This window comes from Peromyscus leucopus, chromosome 23 (assembly GCF_004664715.2).
Source record: "Peromyscus leucopus breed LL Stock chromosome 23, UCI_PerLeu_2.1, whole genome shotgun sequence".
Classification (NCBI taxonomy): domain Eukaryota; kingdom Metazoa; phylum Chordata; class Mammalia; order Rodentia; family Cricetidae; genus Peromyscus; species Peromyscus leucopus.
The window spans coordinates 32,961,187-32,983,199 of NC_051082.1; the positions used below are offsets into that span (position 1 = coordinate 32,961,187).

A 22,013-nucleotide genomic window follows, 5' to 3' on the forward strand; every position below is an offset into this window, starting at 1 on the left:
GCTGAGGTTAGAGGCCACAGTCCACAAGTCACACTTAGTGAAGCAGTTAGGGTTAGAACATCCCGAGCAGACGTGTCAAGTGGTTGTGTTCACACGTTCCAAGAACAGGGGCACACAGAAGCACCCCAAGCAGTGGGCTGAGGGCACAATCAAAGGGGTAACAGCAGGCCTGCCGGCCGGGCCTTGTAGGCACTGGTGGGGACACTGGCCATCAGGCTAAGGGAAGGCAGGGGAAGGTTGTGAGCAGAGAACATATGTGAGCTGCGTCACAGGCTGCAGAGAGCAAACAGACCGGGGCAATGGCTTCCCTGGGTTCTGGCTTACACTTCTGTAGTGTACAGAATGGCTAGAATGAAAAAGGAGGAAAGAATGAAATATGGTTACTAAGATTTCACATTCAATTTTCCTATTTTAAAATACCACATTTAAACAAGAGCTCACAAACCCTTGGCAACTTGATAGCCTTGAAACTGGGAAAAATTTAGCTCAACAATATACAATCCTAAAATCTAGAGACTGGAGAATGCTCACGGAGCAAGGGTGCAATCCAGTAAGGAGCCCACCCTGAGGAAAACACACTGACGAGACACACCCTTACCATATCCTAAGAGCTCTTCTCTCACAGACCAAGACGATAATAAATCGGAAAAGAAAACCAATGTGGATTTGAAAAAGACAGTGCCAACGCCTACATATGTGCAGTTCAGCCACAGTTACAGAGATACAAATGTTGCAGGATTACACAAATGAAAACCCACAGTGCTACATATTAGCTGATGTGAGACTAAAAAATGGATGGCTGATTTAATGTCTGATGGCCAGAATAAGCCAGTTCTTAAAACACATCACTGATCAAAACAGAGCCAACACACATAGGAAGCGTTTTCAGTCCCTAAGTTATCAAGTACTTCTACAACGCACTTCAAGAGACAGCCCTGCTGACCGCTGGCAACAGTGGGGAGGCCTGCAGCTCGCATTCTGTCAGCTACAGTGCAAACCGCTAATTACACCCGCTCGCAAGACTATTTGGTGTGACCGCCCAACGGCTGGCGTACACACCTCCTATGAACCCACCATTCCGCCCCAGTGAACTCACTAAAAACAGATGCGCATACACAAAGAGGAAAAACAAAATCTACCCAAATTGGCACTATTCAATAGATGCAGACTAGACAACCCAAAAACCTACTAGCAAGGAAACAGATTTAACTGTACGGAACAGTGTGTGACTATGAGAATAACTTAAGTATCTGCAAAAGCACGGAGGAATGCCACAAGCGTACACTAATCCGAGAAAGGAAAGAAAAGAGTGAGAGAGAGAGAGAAGGTAAAAACAAAATTCCCAAGAACAGAGGGCTGCAAACCAGACAACTACTAACTGGGCACCAGAAGACAGAATGGGGGCTACTCTGGGCTTCCCAGGGGAGGGGCAGGGACTGGGGGCGAGCAGGACAGGACCATGGCACCCAACTTCCGAGGCACCGGTGTTCTTTCTTGACCTAGCATGGGCACGTTTATGGCAAGAAAGCTACAAGGGTTACTACAGAAACTGTTCCTTTTGGCCTTATGATAGACCATTATTAAATTTCCAAGAACTCCAAAAGCCAGTTGTAAAACACACTAAAAACCAAACCTCATAAACATATATATATATATATATATATATATATATATGTGTGTATATATATATATGTATATATGTATATATATGTGTATATATATGGGAAAAAGTAATACTTAAAATTTCCTCACCTCCTGATTACCACTGCCTGCGCTCTAGCAGCTTCTTAAATCTCTTATGTAGGGAATGACCCATCTCATGGAGACAGAGTGGAGTGAGATGCTGACCCTGTCATAGTGGAACCAACCACACCACAGAACTCAGCAAGCACTGTAAGCTCAGACTCGTTTTTGTTGCTGTTGACTGTCTACACTGTAGCTAGAGTTTTTCTCTCCGGGTCCTGCCAAACCCCGGCAGTCCCGCAGCCCACTTATAAAATGAACACACAGACGCTTATATTATTTAAACTGCTCAGCCATTAGCTCAGGCCTACCACTGACTAGCTCTTACACTTAACTCAGCCCATTTCTGTTAATCTATATGTTGCCATGTGTTTACATGATGCTCCCTGGACAGCAGGCTGGTGTCTCCTCCAGGCTTCCACCTCCCAGCCTCTCCTCTCTGTTTGTCCGGCCTATCCTATACTTCCTGCCTGGCTACTGGCCAATCAGCGTTTTATTTATTCACAACACTACACTTTCAAAAGTAAAGGTAAACATGTCAATGTGGAGTCAACTTAAAAGTACGCCACTGGAGGCTGGGGAGACAGTTCAGTGTGGCACAGACTAAAGCAAGAAGACCCGAGTACAGATGCCCAACACCCAGGGGAGAGCTGGGAATGGCAATTCCCAGAGGACCCCAGAGCTCGCCAGCCAGTCAGCCTAGCAAACTAGACCCTCTGGAGCAGGCTTTCTTTTGGGCCACCAACCAGCACCCAAATCATGACACGGAGACTTCTTATTAGTTACGAATGCTCAGCCTTAGCGTAGGCTTGTCCCACTAGCTCTTATAACTTAAATTAACCTGTTTCTCTTCATCTACGTTTTGCTTTGGGACTTTTTACCTTTATTCCATTCTGTATGCCCTACTCCATGGCTGGCCGGCCCTGGGCATTTTTTTTTTTTTTTTTTTTTTTTTTTTTTTTTTTTTTTGGTTTTTCGAGACAGGTTTTCTCTGTGTAGCTTTGTGCCTTTCCTGGATCTCACTCTGTAGCCCAGGCTGGCCTCGAACTCACAAAGATCTGCCTGGTTCTTCCTCCTGAGTGCTGGGATTAAAGGTGTGCGCCACCACCGCCCGGCCCTCATGTCTTCTTCTTGTTCCTAGATTCCTCCTATTTATTCTCCCTGTCCATCAGCCCTGCCCATCCCTTTACTGCCTAGCTATTGGCCATTCCCCTTTCTATTAGACCAATCAGGTGCCTTAGGCAGGCAAAACAACACATCGTTAAACAAATCCAACACAAACAAATGCAACACACCTTTACATAGTTAAATAATATTCCACACAACCCTCCCTCAAAAGATAAGGTAAAGAATGACAGAGACACCTGGTGTCAGCCTCTGACTGCCACACACATCTGCACTGGCCTCCACACACATCTGCACTGGCCTCCACACACATCTGCACTGGCCTCCACACACATCTGCACTGGCCTCCACACATCTGCACTGGCCTCCACACACATCTGCACTGGCCTCCACACACATCTGCACTGGCCTCCACACATCTGCACTGGCCTCCACACACATCTGCACTGGCCTCCACACACATCTGCACTGGCCTCCACACACATCTGCACTGGCCTCCACACACATCTGCACTGGCCTCCACACACATCTGCACTGACCTCCACACACATCTGCACTGACCTCCACACATCTGCACTGGCCTCCACACACATCTGCACTGGCCTCCACACACATCTGCACTGGCCTCCACACACATCTGCACTGGCCTCCACACACATCTGCACTGGCCTCCACACATCTGCACTGGCCTCCACACATCTGCACTGGCCTCCACACACATCTGTACTGGCCTCCACACATCTGCACTGGCCTCCACACATCTGCACTGGCCTCCACACATCTGCACTGGCCTCCACACACATCTGCACTGGCCTCCACACATCTGCACTGGCCTCCACACATCTGCACTGGCCTCCACACACATACACACTGGTGTTCACACACATCTGCACTGGCCTCCACACACATCTGCACTGGCCTCCACACACATCTGTACTGGCCTCCACACATCTGCACTGGCCTCCACACATCTGCACTGGCCTCCACACATCTGCACTGGCCTCCACACATCTGCACTGGCCTCCACACACATCTGTACTGGCCTCCACACATCTGCACTGGCCTCCACACATCTGCACTGGCCTCCACACACATCTGCACTGGCCTCCACACATCTGCACTGGCCTCCACACATCTGCACTGGCCTCCACACACATACACACTGGTGTTCACACACATCTGCACTGGCCTCCACACACATCTGCACTGGCCTCCACACACATCTGTACCGGCCTCCACACACATCTGCACTGACCTCCACACATCTGCACTGACCTCCACACACATACGCACTGGTGTTCACATGCACAGGCACATATACCTAGACAAACACACATACATATATGCATACACCACACACACACAAGCACACATACACATATGCCATTTCTGTTGTTTTTAATTAAAAAAACCACAAAAAATGAGTATTCTTCCAATATTTGAAAATTATCCTATTTGTCAATGTTGCCCAAGTTGTGGATGAATGAGTAAAATTCCAAGATGCTTTCTTTTTCATGGCTTTACTACCATCTTACTGATGAAAACAAATTATCAACCAACGTTCACATCTATACTACATTCCTCTATCAATGCAATCACAGGTCAAACGGAGATATGAGCGTGGGCCTGAATCAGTGAAAGCATTCTATGCAGTCCATAGGGAGCACTGGACAATTGCTATTTCTAAATTATGGGCATATAGTTGCATATGCCTTATGTCGATCAGATCTGTAATAGACTCACATGTGAATGTATGTGCATGAATTACATGTGAACATATATTTTTTCCAGAAAAGTAATTCTTAAACACACATCAGCACCCCATGTGAGATGGTCATTCATAAAATAACAACTATGGTTCATGCACCCTCTTACGTCACTGTTCATTTGTGCAGCTGTCAATCAGCAGGCATCAACAGACTACCCCAGTCTTGTTTCCCACATCTCCTCATTCCTGTGTCTCGAAGCCAAGCATGAGAAGGAAAGCGTTCGCCATGGCCATTTGCCATATCTGATGTGATGAGACAATGCACTGCAGGCCGAATAACCGACCAGTGAGTCCAGTGAGTGAACTTGCCCTCTGCTTAGAGTCACATGTAGCCAGAATAATGGGATCATGAAGGACACTGCTCATTAACCACAGATTAGTTAAGCCAATACGGCTAGCCTAACACATTTGAGAATCAGTGTTTTCTAACAAATTTATTTTTATTATAATATAAAAACATTCCTTCTACTCCCTCATATCTACTTTCAGTATATCCTTTCTAATTTTAAAAAAGCATTTGTTATTTCTACATAAATCTCTGATTCTCAAATATTGTTAAGATATAACTCATGGTCAATTAACTCTCGGTGAAAACAACCAATGTTCCTCTATCTCATGACTAAAGCTACACATCCTTTTCAATAGAATTCAGGTTAAAGGGGGCAACTGATATTTCTCAGCATACTTCTATGTTGACTCAAGCTTAAATGACAGAACAGTCAATTCAATTTTCTGTGGGCTATAGTCTGCACATACAGTCTTCCAAATGTCACATCAAAACCCGGCCCCAGTACACTGCCATTAGGAGGTGGGGCCTTGTAGAGGCCGTCAGCAGACTCTGCCTGAGGTCCCACTGCTTATAAAATGACCTGGTGTTTCAGCATCAGCCCAAACAGACTGAGACACCTGGTGCATTCAAACAATGCTCACAGCCACTCCTGCCAGCAGTGACAGCCAGCCAGATGTCAGTCGGAGGTCCTTTTCTAAGACAAAGTCTCACTACACAGCCCAATGGCACCAAACACACGACCATCCCGTCTCAGCCTTCTGAGTGCTGGCATATAGCCAGGTACCCTTTATTAGCTTATATTCCTGACTACACAAAGTGCACACCTAGGGGAAATGTACTAAATAAATTAAGGTGCACACTGCCATTCAGACACCCCTGTGGCCTTCAGGATTAAAAAAAAAAAAAAACCAACAATAACAACAAACCATGGCCTCGACAAGCAAGCATTGTGCACAATGGCTGGTGCTTACTTAACAACAGCGCTTTAAGCTCAGACCGCATCTGAAGCCTACCAGAAGTTTTAAAAGAAGTGGGGAAAAGATGTAATCTCACAAAATTTACCAGAATTTTTTTATAAAAAAAAAAAGAGAGAGAGAGAGAGAGAGAGACACTTTGACAGTACTCACATCATGATTTACAACTCAGGTGCACAGTCCCGACCCTGTGAAGCCCAGTCCCACAGTCCCAGTCTCTTCCGGCTGTGCTCACAGACGGAATCGAAGAGCACCCAGCACCCAGTTCAACACCAGAGTTGTGGCACTCAGGGCGAGCACTGCTCCCACTGCTGCCGTGTGCCCGTCTATCAATCAACCCTACACACGAGCTAAGAGACCAGGAACCCTTCCCAAGACTGACCATAAATTCCTTCACCTGCCGAGCCATTTCATGGGCCCAAATAAATTCCTCTTATCCTCATTTTTTATACCTATGAAGCTAAGTGTCTGGAATATAGAAGGCTCTCAGAATTCTATACACAAAGTCATAAAACTACTAGATTAGAGAATACACAAGCATGTGTATACAACTAATTTTGTTTTGTTTATTTTTGTGGCAGGGCCTCAAGTTACTATGTAGACCAGGCTGGCTTGAACTCATAGAGATCCGCCTGCCTCTGCATCCCGAATGCTGGATTAAAGGCGTGCGCTGCCACACTGTGCCTACACCTGGGCTCTTAATGGAGAGACAGGTAGGGACCAACAGGAAGGAACAGAAAGCAGATCAGCTCCGGGCCCTTCACCTGCTCATCACAAGTGTGCTGTAAACAGCTTTGTCAGAAAACAGGCCATCAGGCCACGAGGCCAAACTGCTTACCAAGTGGGAGCTCCTGTAACTAAATGTTTATATACTTACCTAACTAAGTATTTTCAAGGTAATTACTGTCTTTATTATGGGCAATACAGTCTGGTTTTTCCTGGACTATTTTATTGCATCTTTTCAAGCCTGTTGCAACATACAAACCAAATGTTTTTAAAAGGAAGTCTCTAATACCCTCTTCATTTTCAAATCAGCCTTGTCTAGGAACCAGTCTCTGCTAACTTCTGGGTGGCTATGGTAGTCAGATCAGAGACAACTACACCTTTCATGCCATCGTGACACTTCCGTGTTTGGTTTTTAATAGTCGTTCCTTTCATCTCTACGGTGACTCACAGTACCTCTTCTACCTCAGCAGCTGCAGAAATAAGAAGGGCTGATTTGCAGTGATGGTCTGAGTACTTAACATGTCAGTGAGAGGGTAGGCCTTGGAGATTTATTCTGAAACACTACAAATGAAAGCCATTTACAGCCTCCAGAGGAACACATCTGCCATCAACAACTGTCACTTGGTCGCCTTGTCCTCGGTTTACGAGTCACACTTAGAACCCGAGATCTATTCAGTTGTGGATTTCTTTCCTCAAATCCAATCTAGACTGTACCAGTGAGTGGGGGGAGGGGAGGGGAGGTCTCCAGATTCCAGCCCTCGATCTGAGAGGACTGGAGCTCCCTGCACCTTAGTTTCGTACTCTGAAAAGTGGAGAGGGGCTGTCTCATGAATTCATGATTCATGAATGGCGCCAGAGCCGTCCAGCAACCCACAGCCAAGGTTACTCCTGGTCTTTCTCTCTCTCTTGGGTGATGCTGCTGCAAAAGGTCCACTTTACTAAGTGCATCTATACGTGTGCGCGCAGCGAGCAGTATGTGTGTGTACTTTACTAAATACCTCTGTACCTATGTGCACATTTACTTTACTATTGAAAGATAATCCTTTTGTACACTGTGAAGATGGGTCTCGACCTAAGGCGCCTTCTGACTGGTTTAATAAAGAGCTGAATGACCAATAGCTAGGCAGGAGAGGATAGGCAGGATTTCCAGGGAGAGAGAGGAACTTGGGAAGAATCTGAGGTGTGTAGATTAAGCCATTGAGACTCAGAGTTGGACATACAGTATGGAGGAGAGGTAACGAGCCACGTGGCAGAACATAGATTAATATAAATGGGTTCATTTAAGTTATAAGAGCTAGTTGGGAACAAGCCTAAGCTAAGGCCAAGCATCCATAATTAATTAGAGGTCTCCATGTCTTTATTTGGGAACTGGAGGTCCACCGACACTTGACTAAATACATCTGCAACATCTGTGAGTGTGTGTGCAAATTCAACACCGATCACAACATCCCCCAGAGCCCGGCCGCACGGCCTGAACCACGGGGTCTTGCCTTGTCGTCTCTCCCTCTCGCTCTGCAGTCCTTGTCCCGACTCGCAGGTTTGTCGCTCTTGGATATCGGGTGCGCTCGGCCCACCAGTCCGCGGGCGCCTGCTCCCGAGTCTTTCCTCAGAGGCCTCACTTCTCGGTTGGGACGTCTGATCTGAGGCGGAGCTCTAACAAAGGAGAGACAGTAAAATAAAAGCTAATCAAGGACAAGTACGTCGGCAGCACCTCACTCAAGAAGCTGTCCGTTTTCCCTAAGGTACAACGGCTGATACAATCACTAAACAGAGGGACACACATGGAGCGATTACTCTGCCAAGAGCAACTGTCCATCACCAACAGAGGTAACACAGCCTGCGGCCGCCTGTCCACCTCAGCAGCCCGACTCCACCGACGGTCTTAGATCAAGAATAGTTAACTTCGACAAAATCACAACCTTCTCGTTAAAGGACGGCATTTAAAACCCAACTCCTTGCATAGTTTCAATGCTTTCTTTTTACAGCCAAGATGACTTTCTCCACTTAGCTGGAAAGGTCAGCATTTCACTAAGCACACTTCCAATGGCAGGGCTCGGCCCTGACGCGGTCTTACAAACAAAGCGTTTCTGTGGGAAACACTACCCAGGCCCCCGGCCCCCAGGTGTGATCAGTCACGTCAGTGAGTCCAGATGTGAGTCAGTGAGTCCAGATGTGAAGCCACCGTGTCCCAGCAGCAGGCTTTGCCAGTACAGGGCAGCTTCCCCGTCCAACCCTGAGCCTCCCAGGCTCTCAGCACAGCCGGGTGTGGACTCTCTGGGTGGAGACTTGGTCACTTCCTAGCTCCTCCCTCTTTCTCAAACCACCCCTCCCTCGGTTCCCTCCCTCGGTTCCATGCCTTTCTCCCGCTCGCTCAGTGGCCACACTGCCATCTGTGGCCGATCCCTGGGTGCAGCTGCTTTTTCCCTCACACTACATTCACTGTCCCAGCTCTAGGCTCGTGGGCTGGGTGTGAGTTTAACGCTCTTCCCTTTTCCTAATGTCTCCTCCATCAGCACATGGTGATTGTACACGCTGTGGACTTCATTAAGACATCCCCACACAGGTACATAATGTACTTCAATCACACTCTTCAATCACACTCAGCCCTCATTAACTACCCACTCCCACTAACCCCTTTTCTCTTCCAGACTAGTTCCTCTCCTCCTCCCCCTCTCCCATTGTGTGTGTGTGTGTGTGTGTGTCCCAATAAAGAGTTTCATTAGGGTTGGTCGCAGGACCATGTGCACCCGACCAATGACCGCACCACTGAAAAGGTCCCTCCTTCCCCATTAACTCAGGGAAGAGGGGGGCCCTAGGAGCACCCCCTTCCATGACGGAGTGCCCACAGGTCAATCTTGTGAAATCTCGTGCACATAATCCCAGCTGCTATGAGTTCAAGGGCACAAGAAGCCATGGCCCGCCTGGAAGTGAGCACTCCATAGTGCTCCCACCTTCCTCCAGCTCTTACATCCTTGCCACCCCTTTGTCCGCAATGTACCTGCAGGCTTGGGGTTCAATTCACCTGCTCACCAGAGCTGCCTTCTGGCATCCTAGAAGGGAGCACGATGACAGTGAATTTGACAAGAGGAAAATGGACAACGCTCCGTCCCCTCAGGGAAATGGCGAAGTCCTGTGATATTACAGTTCTTCTGCAGTGCTACGGTTTAATGTAAAGTGATTCCCATGGGTTCCTGGGCTCACTAGGTCTCTGGTTAGTGGAACAGCTTTGGAGGTTGTGAACCTTTAAGAAGTGAGGCCTGGCTGATGGCGTGGGTGGCTGGGGTAGCTCTGTGCCATCTCTGTTTCTTGATGAAGAGCCACCTCACACTTCTGCCTACCTGCCTTCCTCCCTCTGCCATGCCTTCACTTTCATGCTGAAGCAAAATCCCCAGAAACTCGAGTCAAAATAAGCCTGTCCTCGTTAGGATTTTGTCAAAAGTAACCGCTGCAGAAAGCATATTCATAGCCAGGCGGCAGTGGTGCACGCCTTTAATCCCAGCACTCTGGGAAGCAGAGCCAGGCTGATCTCTGTGAGTTCGAGGCCAGCCTGGGCTACAAAGCGAGTTCCAGGAAGGGCGCAAAGCTACACAGAGAAACCCTGTCTTGAAAAACCAAAAAAAAAAACAAAAACAAAGCATATTTGTCAGAATCTGCTAAGAATGAGAATGCTGCTGAGAGCCGCACAGACGTCTACTGGGCGACTCCCACGGACATCTCACTCCCCAGAGTGTAGTCCGGTTCCTCATTCATTGACCAGCCATTTTTAGCATACCCCTAGTGACACCGCTGGCCCCACGAGAAGACAGAGATAAGGAAACAAGAGTGTGACAAGGTCCACTGGGGAAGAGTTCACAGCAACATGGCCAGAAAGACTCTTTGGAAATGGAAGTTGTACCACATTATTGGTCCTAGGGCATTCTTAGTCACTTAAGCGTTCTGTCAATGAAATAAAAACGTGAAGAGACCAGTGAAGAAGAGGACCTAATAATAATAAATTGCTGTTTGGAGTCCTGCAGGTCTGGGGATGCAGCTCAGTGGCAGAATGCTTGCCCAGCATGCACCAAGCCCTGGACCAACGTCTGGCACAGAAAATAAAACAAAAGGTCAAGCCTCTTAGTACCTCGAAGCAATCCTTCTGTTGTTGTTTGGGAGAGAGGAGGCCTGCTTTACTTAGGTTTTCTTCTGTTTTGAGGAAGAGACAGACAGTGGTCGGGTGCAGTTATGCTTTAGTATCTGTGGATCCATGCATGCAGAACTGTCCTTCCTGCCTCAGTCAAGGGCATCGGCAAGGGACCAATGGAGACGACGACCCCTCCGCTCAGCACGCCTGGGGTCCCTCCCGCTGCCAGCAGCTGCATAAATGACTGTCGTTTGGTCCAGCCATCTAGACTGGACTCCGGCATGAAGCCTCTGCTCCCCTGCAGCAAGGCCAGCCCTTGCAGCTGCATGCAGGCTCTCTGCAGTTGCTGGACTTGCCATGAATCCCGAGACAGTCCTGACTCTCGGCTTGCTACTGAGCAGCTGCTCCGAAGCCCTACACAGTCCACTCTGTGCACACATCTGGCTTGGTAAGCCATGTCCTAAGATTCCTTCTAGGCTGGTCACAGGCTGCCTTCCAAGGGCTGCCCTGGGCTTGTCCTGCCGGGCACTGTTCTGAATGACGTGCTCAACACGCTGTAGGTGGCGTCTGTGGCCAGTCCCCGTCCAGTGGGAAGTGTGCATGTGCTCTCTCTGTGTAACAGACTCCGTCCCTGTCCCAAAGGACACCCTTGATCCCGTGCTGTACTCCTCTGTTCATCGCCACATCGCTGCACAGTGTCTGCTCACTGTGGGGCTCTGTGACGGCTTCCAGGCTGTGTAGCAACAGACTTATGAGGCTTCTTTAAAAAGAGGCCTGAGTGGGTCTGCGCAGCACTGACCTCAGCCCTGATGTCAAACAGAGACGGACGCTGCACTGGCATGCAGCTGTTCAAACACAGAGAGCCACCAGCCGTCACCAGAGCATGAGGACTAAATACCAGCCTCGGGTTCTGCACTCAACTACCGTTGAGAGCAACGGAAGAGACAGGTGTTCGGAAACAAAACGGACAGTCCCCCCCCAATAGAGACTTCACTGTGAGAGCCACGCTATACACATCAGCAAGGACAGAAGGGAAGCGGAGATGAACAAGGACAGAGAGCTGTGAACGGCTCTGCACACTCCTTCAAGAAAGGCTTCTGGAACGCCCACGCTGTGCCTGCGCACGCACGTGGTGCTGGGGAGGCAGCAGGGAGCAAGCCCAAGGCCCCAGTTCTTCAGTCACGTGACTCGAGGCCCTCTGGCAGCAGTTTGTACAAAAGGATAAAGTCTAAGTTGGACTCATCTGATAAAGCCTGTGGAGGGTCAGGTGGGAGCTGCCAGCCGGTCCGCACCCCTGCTGTGCGGGGGGTGCCCTGTACTCTCCACTTTACTTCATTCCCACAAGCCCCCCGTGGGGCAACTGCCCTGCTGATCTCAGTCACAGAGGAGGAAAGTGAGGGGAGCTGGCTAGCTTGTCCTCGGGGCCACTGTGGGGCAGAGCTAAGAAGAAACACCCACCCCCACCCCCAGGCACAGCTAGTCTGTGCAAGGGCAGCAGCCTTCCTAGAGCAGAGGCTGCTGTGTGGCAAGGACCTCACTCTTGCTGTCAGCATCCAGAGGGTACCACTGAGGTCAAGATGAAGCATCAGGAAGAGCCCAGGGGCGGGGACTAGAGACAAGGGAGGACATGAGAGAAGAGGCCGCAGTCACAACAGGAAGAAGAGCAGCAGAGCCGCGTGAAAGCCACAGCAGCTAAAACAGGAAAGAGTTCCCACAGAGCTGGGACACAGCAAGTGTCACAAGGTGAGAGTGAGTCCAGAGGGAGTGGGCGGCGTGTACACTAGTGAGCAGAGGGAGTGGGCGGCGTGTCCACTAGTGAGCAGAGGGAGTGGGCGGCGTGTACACTAGTGAGTCCAGAGGGAGTGGGCGGCGTGTCCACTAGTGAGCAGAGGGAGTGGGCGGCGTGTTCACTAACTGGTGAGTTGCTCAGTGCAGTCAAGAGCTCAGCCCCGGGCTCAGTGACTGGGGACGTCGACTCCTAGGAACGGAGGAGAAGGGCAGGCAGGTCATCCCAACAGCAGACAGCAGCTTGCCAGGAAAAGGCCAGCCAGGCAGGGAGTCTTCGGGCCAACGTGCTGCGTGTCTGTCACTCTGAGGGCGCTGTCCTGTCCTCCTCCTCCATTTGTCTCTATAACGTCTACTTTCAGTTGCCTTTTCCAAAACAGAAACACCAGGCGTAGGGGCTGGAGACAGGGCTCAGTGGTTAGAGAACAGAACGGCTGCTCTTGTGGATGACCTGGGTTCGGCTCCCAGCACCCACGTGGAGGTCCTGATGCCCTCTTCTCGCCTCCTTAGGCACAGGCATGCACGTGGTGCACAGATGGACAAGCAGGCAAAGTATTCACAAACATAAAATAAATCTTAAAACAAAAAATTTAGGCACTCACGGTAGTAAATACCTAGAATTCCGCAATCCAAATTCAAGCGGCTACTGCATTTTGTAGCAGGAGACAGATGTTCCTACAGAAAGCTTATGTAAGAGGCACAGGGAAACCAGAGAGATCAAGAACAAGGCCCAACAGCATGCCCTCCCCCGTGGACACCCGGCCCCCTTCACACAGCCTTTCCTGCCGTGACCTTCCTGTGCAGGACAACCGTCAACCTGCAGGAGGGGCCGCTTCTCTACACCCCACCTGCTCCAACTGAGCCTTCTGGCCCCACGGCTGCACCAGCTCCGCGGCTGCATCAGCACCGCTGCACCACCAGCACCGCTGCACCACCAGCACCGCTGCATCACCAGCACCACTGCACCATCAGCACTACTGCATCACCAGCACCACTGCATCAGCACCACTGCACCACCAGCACCACTGCATCACCAGCACCACTGCATCACCAGCACCACTGCATCAACAGCACCACTGCATCACCAGCACCGCTGCATCACCAGCACCGCTGTACCACCAGCATCGCTGCATCACCAGCACCGCTGCATCACCAGCACCACTGCACCATCAGCACCACTGCATCAGCACCGCTGCACCACCAGCACCGCTGCATCACCAGCACCACTGCATCACCAGCACCACTGCATCAACAGCACCACTGCATCAACAGCACCACTGCACCACCAGCACCACTGCATCACCAGCACCGCTGCACCACCAGCATCGCTGCATCAGCACTGCTGCATCACCAGCACCACTGCATCACCAGCACCGCTGCATCAGCACCGCTGCACCACCAGCACCACTGCATCACCAGCACCACTGCATCACCAGCACCGCTGCACCACCAGCACCACTGCATCACCAGCACCACTGCATCAACAGCACCACTGCATCACCAGCACCACTGCACCACCAGCACCACTGCATCACCAGCACCGCTGCACCACCAGCATCGCTGCATCAGCACTGCTGCATCACCAGCACCGCTGCATCAGCACCGCTGCACCACCAGCACCACTGCATCACCAGCACCACTGCATCACCAGCACTGCTGCATCAGCACCGCTGCACCACCAGCACCACTGCATCACCAGCACCGCTGCACCACCAGCACCACTGCACCACCAGCACAACTGCATCAGCACCACTGCATCACCAGCACCGCTGCATCACCAGCACCACTGCATCACCAGCACCGCTGCATCATCAGCACCACTGCATCACCAGCACCACTGCTCCTGAGACCCGAGGGGTACTGGCCCTGCAGCAGTGCTTCTCATTGTCTCCGCTGCAGCCTCCAGGACAGCACTCCAGGCAGCACAGGCACCTACCTACCCTCTCCCTGTAAATAACTAACACCCCCCCCACCCCCGCAGTGGGACGGCTGCGTCCACCTGACCCGGCTGTCACTCTCTGCCATCCACTCTCACTGCGCACGAGTGGTACAAGCCTGGAATCTCAGACCCGGAACAACGAGACAGGCAGACCATGAGTTTGAGACCAGCCCAGGCTTCACAGCAGATCATGTTTCAAATACCCAAATAAAGTGTTAGGATGCGTGTTTTTGAAGATGTGCACTGAGCTGCGGGTGAGCTCGTGCTGATTCTCAGCCTTTGAATTAACTGGGCTTTTGTTTTGTTTTGTCTTGAATGAATTCCATCTGGTTCCCAGCCCTGGTCCTAGAGTGGCTGTGTTCCTGGGAGGTTGTGAAGTGAAATCATAAGCCAGGTGAAGAACTCAGTGAATGTCATTGATTATTGAGACAAATCACCCCTCCCCCTACATTCTCCTGACAATCTGAAATCAAAGGCCACCCCCTATTCCAGGAAACAACAGAACTGCAGAATGTTAAGGAAATGGCACCAGTGTCAGGGAGCAGCCTACTGCCTCTTATGAAGAACAACCTTAGATGTCTGTCCACCTCGCTGACACTCTCGGGTAACCTCCATTATTCTCCTCGTCTGTTCCTACCTCTAACTCCTCGTCAACAGCTCCGTCTAGATACTCAGTTTCTAGACCCAGTTTTCTTTCATCCTCACTATCTCATTAGTCACCAAGTTTAATCCATTTCACCCAGTATGCTCTCATCCCACCTACAAGACCAAATTCTTCCAGGGCAGGGGCCAGATCCATCCAATGTGCACCAGACCTGGTGCAGAGCTGGGCGGGTAAGAGATGCCCGTACCCTGAGGCCAAACTCTGGGGGTTAGTTATTGCCACGATAACGCCTGGCATGCGGTGAGCATTTACAAAGCACGGGGCAGGTGGGTCCCACAGCCCTCCTCTTCCCCGGGTTTGACGCGGGAGGGTGACTGGACCAGTGCTGCTGCGAACGGCCTCTCCCACGCCTCATGCAGGAATCAACTGAGTCAGAGCAGAGGTGAAGGACACACCAACAGGAAACTTAGCTTCCTCTCTCGGTACTCGGTACTCGGTACTCGGTACTCGACTGTGGCCTTAACTGAACCTTTTCATTATTAAATGAGCTTTTGTTTTGTTTTGAATGCTGACAGTTACTTAAGCTAGCAGGGAACCCAGGGAAACATGCTAACAGCCTTAACGTTAAATCTCTAAGAACCTGGGCAGGGACTTAAAACTGGTCTCCTAAGTGTACACGGAGAAACACTGTACCATCTCCCCAAGCTCATGCACACGCACACACACACACACACACACACACACACGCACACGCACCTACACGCACACACACGCACACACACGCACGCACACGCACACACGCACACGCATGCACACACACACACACGCGCACACGCACGCACACGCACGCACACACACGCACACACGCGCACACGCACGCACACACATGCACACACGCGCACACAAACACGCCAGAGGTCAAGTGTATTCCTCAAGGGATCACTGATCTTGGAGCTCACTGACTGAGCTAGGCTAGCTGGCCAATGAGACCCAGGGCTCTTCCTGTCTCTGCCTCCCAGCACTAAGATTATAGGTACTTCTTCCTCGTGGCCAGCTTTTATGTGGTGCTGGGGATCCAATCTCATGTTGTCATCCTTACAAAGCTAGCCCTTTACACAACGGGCTCTCTCCCCAGCCCCTCCCTCTAGGTCTTGATGAAATCGCATTAGAAGGTCTATTAGGGCTTTAATCACAAAATTACCTATACAGAACAAGCTGAATGATTAACTTCAGATTCACATATACAATCTCACTTGCCCTTCCCCCACAAGGCATGATTGGTTAAAATCTACCACACACCAATAGTACCTCAAAAAGTAAAAAAAAAGGGCCTAAGAGACAGCTCAGCAGTTAAGAGCACTCACTGGCTGCTACTGTAGAGGACCTGGGTTCGCTTCCCAGCACCCACATGGTGGCTTACAACAGTCTTTAACTCTAGGTCCAGAGGATCCAATGCTCTCTTGTGGCTTCTGAAGGCACTGCACACATGTGATCAAGAGGTACACAGACATACATTCAGGCAAAACACCCATATACATGCAATAGAAATAAATACTTTAAAAATTAAAAATAGAACCACTATATGATCTAGTAATCCCACTTGTGAATACATATCTAAGTAAAACTCAATGGGGGTGTTGAAGAGGCATCTGCATTCTTGTGTCTGTTTCAACCCTATTCATAGCAGCAAGACATGGAAATAACTTAGATGAGTGGTTTAAAGAAAATGTGAGCTGTTATCCAGCTTTAAAGAAGAGAGTTCTTTTATTTGCAAAAAAAAAAAAAAAATAGATGAACCTAGAGGACACTATGCTAAGTGAAATAAACACCTGCCGAAAGACAAATAATGGGACCTTACTTACATATGCCATCCCAAACAGTCAGACCACAGAACTAGAGAAGAGAATGGTAGTTCCCAAGGGCTGATGTGAAGGGAACAGGCCTTCTCAGGCCATTTGTGCCACTGAACAGACTACCGAAGACCGAGTAATTCAGAATGAGCAGAAACGGCTTTCCTCACATCTGGATGCTGAGAAGTCTAAGTCTGAGGAACCCACACATGCAAGGACATTGGTGTGGCATGGTTCCATGATGGAAGGTACTCCACCTTCTGGGTTAACAGCACTCATCCATCCTGGGCCCCACCCTCAGGACCCAATCCCTCTTTAGAGATCCAGCCTCCCAGGACTGCTGCCCAGGGGAATAAGCTGCCAATCCATGAGCACTGCAGGCACTCAGACCACAGCACAGGCCGACATTGTCACAGTGAAGCTCTAGTCATCTGAGGATTAATTCTGGACATCTAGCATACACGAAGGTGACCACAGCTAACCATCTGTACTATATACTTGAAATCTGCTAAGGCAGATCTTGTGTTCTCACTACAAAAAGAAAAAAAAAAGGCAAATTATATGAGGTGAGGTGAGTTTAATTGCAGTCATTATTTTCACAGTCTAATCCAATCAATAAGCTGTATATCTTTAATACAAATTCTACTTCAGTAAGGCTAGAGGAAGATCTGCCATATTTACTTTTTAAGATGAGCAGAGAATACTGAAGGGCGAGAGCACTGGTCTGAGGGCAACACCTGCTGTGTCAGCAGGAGGACTTGAGCGTGAATTCCATGCACGCTGTTGTGTGTGGTTCCACGAGTGCCTGAGACTGCAGTCGTGCGGGTAACTGAGACAGGAGCATCATTGGGGCTTGCTGGCCTCGGCCCAGTCCCAGCTTCGGGAAGGACCTTGTCTCAAAGGAATAAGGCAGAGTGACAGAGCAGTGTCCTAGTCTCATCTCTGTAATGGTACACACACACACATTCACATGCACACTCACACACACACACAAACAGAGACATTCACATGCACACACACACACACTCATGCACAAGCACACACCACTCACACATATACACAAAAAAGAAAGAAAACGTATTTTATTGACTAGATGCTACACCAAGTATTGTTCCAGCTACAGACAACCTTAGATTCAGTCTGAGGCCTCACAAGGAGAGATCACCTTGTTAAAGAGAGCTTACTAAGCCTAGACGTAAAAGATTGTCAAAATCGTTTCGCTAACATAAGAAACCTACTCACAAAGGACACAATCGGAAGCTCACTTCTTCCGAGTTTAACTCTACTCTAGCCTTGACCTCCCATCACGAACCATTTTCACAGCTCAATTTTCTCAAATTTAAGGCAGTGTATCTAATTTATTCAAAAGATTGCTTTGATTTGTCTAACAGCTGCTGGTGATTTAAAACATGATCGTGATTAAACTCAGCAAATCCACGACACATAAAGTCTAACTTTAAAAAACACAGCAAAACCACTGAGAGCAGCCGCAGAGTACACACAGCTGTGACGTCGAACTGGAAGACGGAGAGGAATTCTGGACTACAGTTCCATAAACCGAACCAGACAGAAGTACAGACAGGCTGGCCACATTAGCAGCCAAGGCCAAGCACATCCACTTCATCTCTGAAAGGCTTTGTAGGAAAACAGTAAATTACATTTCTCTATTGACTAAAATAATAATTTCAGTGTGATGCTCCCACAGGGATATGTCTTAATTATATTTAAATTATTAATGTTTATTTCATTAAGCATTTTCAATTTCTTTATTCTAACACCACTAGTGAGAATTTAACAAGCAGATATTAGGACACAGACTATATATCAAAATGCAGCCACAAACGCCACTGGATGTATGTGCTGAAGTCACAGACCAAAGTGGAGACAAAGGAGACCGCTGGCACCGAGGAGGTCTGGGTTCGAGTCCTGACTTTGGAAAAAAACAAGTTTAGCCTCACTCTCACTGTCTGGACACCAGGGTCTCAGCACTAAATCAGCATGCCAGAACAGTCCGTACTTGGTAGGGTCACTGGAGGACTTACATAAGAGACCGCTTAGAAACAGCAAGTGACCAGTGGTTACTAGTGGCCCCTTCCCCTGAAACGAACACCAGCTTCCTGGATCGCCAACCCTGAGAACTCAGCATTTTCTCTGCTGGGGTTACCCAACATGGTCCAGAAAACCAAAGATTTCTGCAGATTTTCAAGGAGAAAATACAATTACTTGAGGTTTTCTGAATGAGATAGTTGTGAATCATGTCAGTCTTTCATTATGTATCTGAAAGAATACCGTAGTTCTTTTTTTCAAAGCCGACCACTGATTCTAACTTAGTTCCTGTTGGCCATCACCACTGAATTCTGTTATTTAACCCTGTGAGATGGAGACTCCCCCACAGCAGAGACCCTGGAATCAGTGCGCAGAGCAGTTCAATAACTACAGCTGCAGAGCAAGTGGCCATCAGCCCGCAGCTCAGACCCAGGGCCTTTAAAGAACTTGTCAGCCAGGCATTATCTCCAGGTGCAATTGTTTGTTTCAAGACTTGAAGACAAAGAATTTTTAAAGGTGAAAAACAGTGTTCAGTCCCAGCTTCCCGTGGCCTTTAACTGAGAGTACACGATTACCTGATTGCCCTTGCATCCTCTCAATGCACCAGACTGGGTTTCTTCAGTGATGTGTGCCTTACATACACATCACTAAAGCATTCTCCACCGTGGCAGGCCATTGTTGCTTACAGGCAGAACCTGTTCCTAAAGTCTTAAATTATGACCCGCATTACACACACACACACACACACACACACACACACACACACACACACTCACCATAACCCACAACCTCTTGAGCTGGCCTGTGTTTTCAGGTGTGTTACAGTCTGAATGTCCCCACTGGTTCACGTGTTATATGCTGGGTCCCAGTGATGAGGCCATGTGGAGCCTTTACAAGTAGGGCAGGCTGGAAGGCTGCTTGGAGCAGAACTGACCTTACCCCAGGCTTCTTCCGCTCTCCCTACTACACACACACACACACACACACACACACACACACACACACACCATCTCCAGGCAAGTATAAGCACTCCTCTGCCACATGCTTCCTCCACACAGGCGTTCTGCCCAAAGTATGGCACCCAGTGGCCATGGACCACGCTCCCTGAAGTCCTGAGCACTAAGCCTTCCTTCCTTGTTTTTATCAGCTATTTGCAGTGACTCAAAAGTAACAACACAATGTGGAGTCAGTCTCTTTCCCAGGTGACACGCATGCTCAGATTGTCTCTAGTCCACAGAGGACGCAGAAGCACACACCACGTACAAGAGCTATACGTGAGGGAACTGCCCTAAGGCTTTCGGTTTTTGGGGGTTTGTGTGTGTGTGTGTGTGTGTGTGTGTGTGTGTGTGTGTGTGTGTGTGCATGTGTGTGTGTGTGTGTGTGTGTGTGTGTGTGTGTGTGTGTGTGCCATGAAGGCCAGAAGATCCCCTGGGGTTGCGATTTGCAGGTGGCTGTGAGCCACCCAGTGTGGATGCTGGGCACCCAAGCTGGGGCCTCTTCGAGAGCAGTACACACTAGCCATCTCCCCAGCACTCACATAGGAAAAACTGTTTTCTTCAGTTTAGTGTGGAGAAGAGAGTCTGTCCGTGCATTTATCTTTCCCTTTCATTATTAAAGAAGGATTGGAGATAAGTATCAAAACAAAAGCAATCTATGTTACGGGCATGTAAGAAGGGCAAGCAACAGGAGGGGCTGAGTTAGGCCCTGTATCAGGGCAGTTTCTAGACGGGCAATCATCAATGGGAAATGTTAGCCACGATTCTTATCATTTGAGTCACAAATGTTAGTTACTGTCTGTAGCACTACCTCCTGAAATTAATGATGGTGACCTAACCATTCAGAGCATGCACTCTAAAAAGGAGATTTATTGTTAGCTCTTAGCTTTAAGCCAGAAGTATATTTGGGAATTAATGACTTCTAGGAAAAAATGAGGCATTCCATTAATTACATGTACAGGGACAATGTGGTGTTCTGACAGACCACAGTCTCTTTCTTTCTTTCTCCCTTTTTTTTTTTTTTTTTTTTTCAGTATTTACTCTGGAGCTTCCCAGAGAACAATCATGACTCCTGAAATGGTACCCTCTGAGGGGTGAGGGGTACCTAAGCCCAAAGCACATCATTTTCCTTTAAAAAAAAAAAAAAAAAAAAAAAGAATTCTCATCTAGTGCCTGACTTTACTAGGGAAATCACAAACCACCTGTAACTCAGTAGAAGAAATTCTAAAAGAATTTAGGTGGGTGAGATGGTACAGAATGTCATCCTGGCACTTTGGAAGCTAATTCAGGAGAATCACAGAGAGGGACCAGCCTGGGCTATATGGCAAGTTCCATGACAGCCTGGTCTACATAGCAAGGCCGTTTTAAAACAAAACAACAACAACAATGAACCATTTTTCACAATCCTTTAAATGCTTTTGGAAATCTTCAAGAGAGCAGTTAGTTGAACAGATGGCCCCAGCTACTGGCCAAAGGAAATGGATTCCCTGTGGGACAGCACTCTGCCCCCAGCCCCACTTCACGAGACAGAAGGGCAGGCCAAAGCCCTGATCTCAGGTCCCGCTCTAACGGACTCACGGCCAGCTCTCCCAGGCCTCGGTCCCTAACTCGTAAATTTAATGGAGTTGCTCAGTGTTGAACTCCTTCCATGGGCAAGCCTCCGTGTCAGCAAAGGACATTTGCTGTGTGGTTTCTAAGTAAACAAAGTCTTGGCCCTGGCCTGACATCGCTTGCCCTCTAATCCTGAAAAGACAAGCGAATCCAACATGCCACCTGCAAACCCAGGCGGCCAGAAAAATGCTTCAGTCAGCTGACAGGGACCTGAGGAAGAGGAGCAGCTCAGAGGTGTGAATTATGGGAAGTCCCTGGAGAAAGAACGCCTGTGCACAGACAGAAGCCAGGAGAGAGGAAGAGAAGGTGGACAGGGTCGGAGGAGCTGGTGGGACAAGCCTTACACGCCACCCCAGGACCAGACCTTTAAGCAATGATAGGCCAGCCACTGACTATTACAGGTGTCCCTTCTACACCAAGGCCCTGGCAGCCCAGCCA

The 22,013-nt window shown here is 49.1% G+C and overlaps 1 protein-coding gene across 5 annotated transcripts in view; it reads right to left on the reverse strand.

Annotated features, from left to right (window-relative positions):
* Katnal1 (katanin catalytic subunit A1 like 1) overlaps nt 1-22,013 on the reverse strand; it is a 57,644-nt gene that overhangs the window by 23,885 nt on the left and 11,746 nt on the right. For all 5 annotated transcript variants that reach the window (XM_028878060.2, XM_028878059.2, XM_028878057.2 and 2 more), the window contains exon 4: nt 8,116-8,278. In XM_028878060.2, the coding sequence (XP_028733893.1) occupies nt 8,116-8,278 (163 nt within the window). The remainder of the gene's footprint in view (nt 1-8,115; nt 8,279-22,013) is intronic.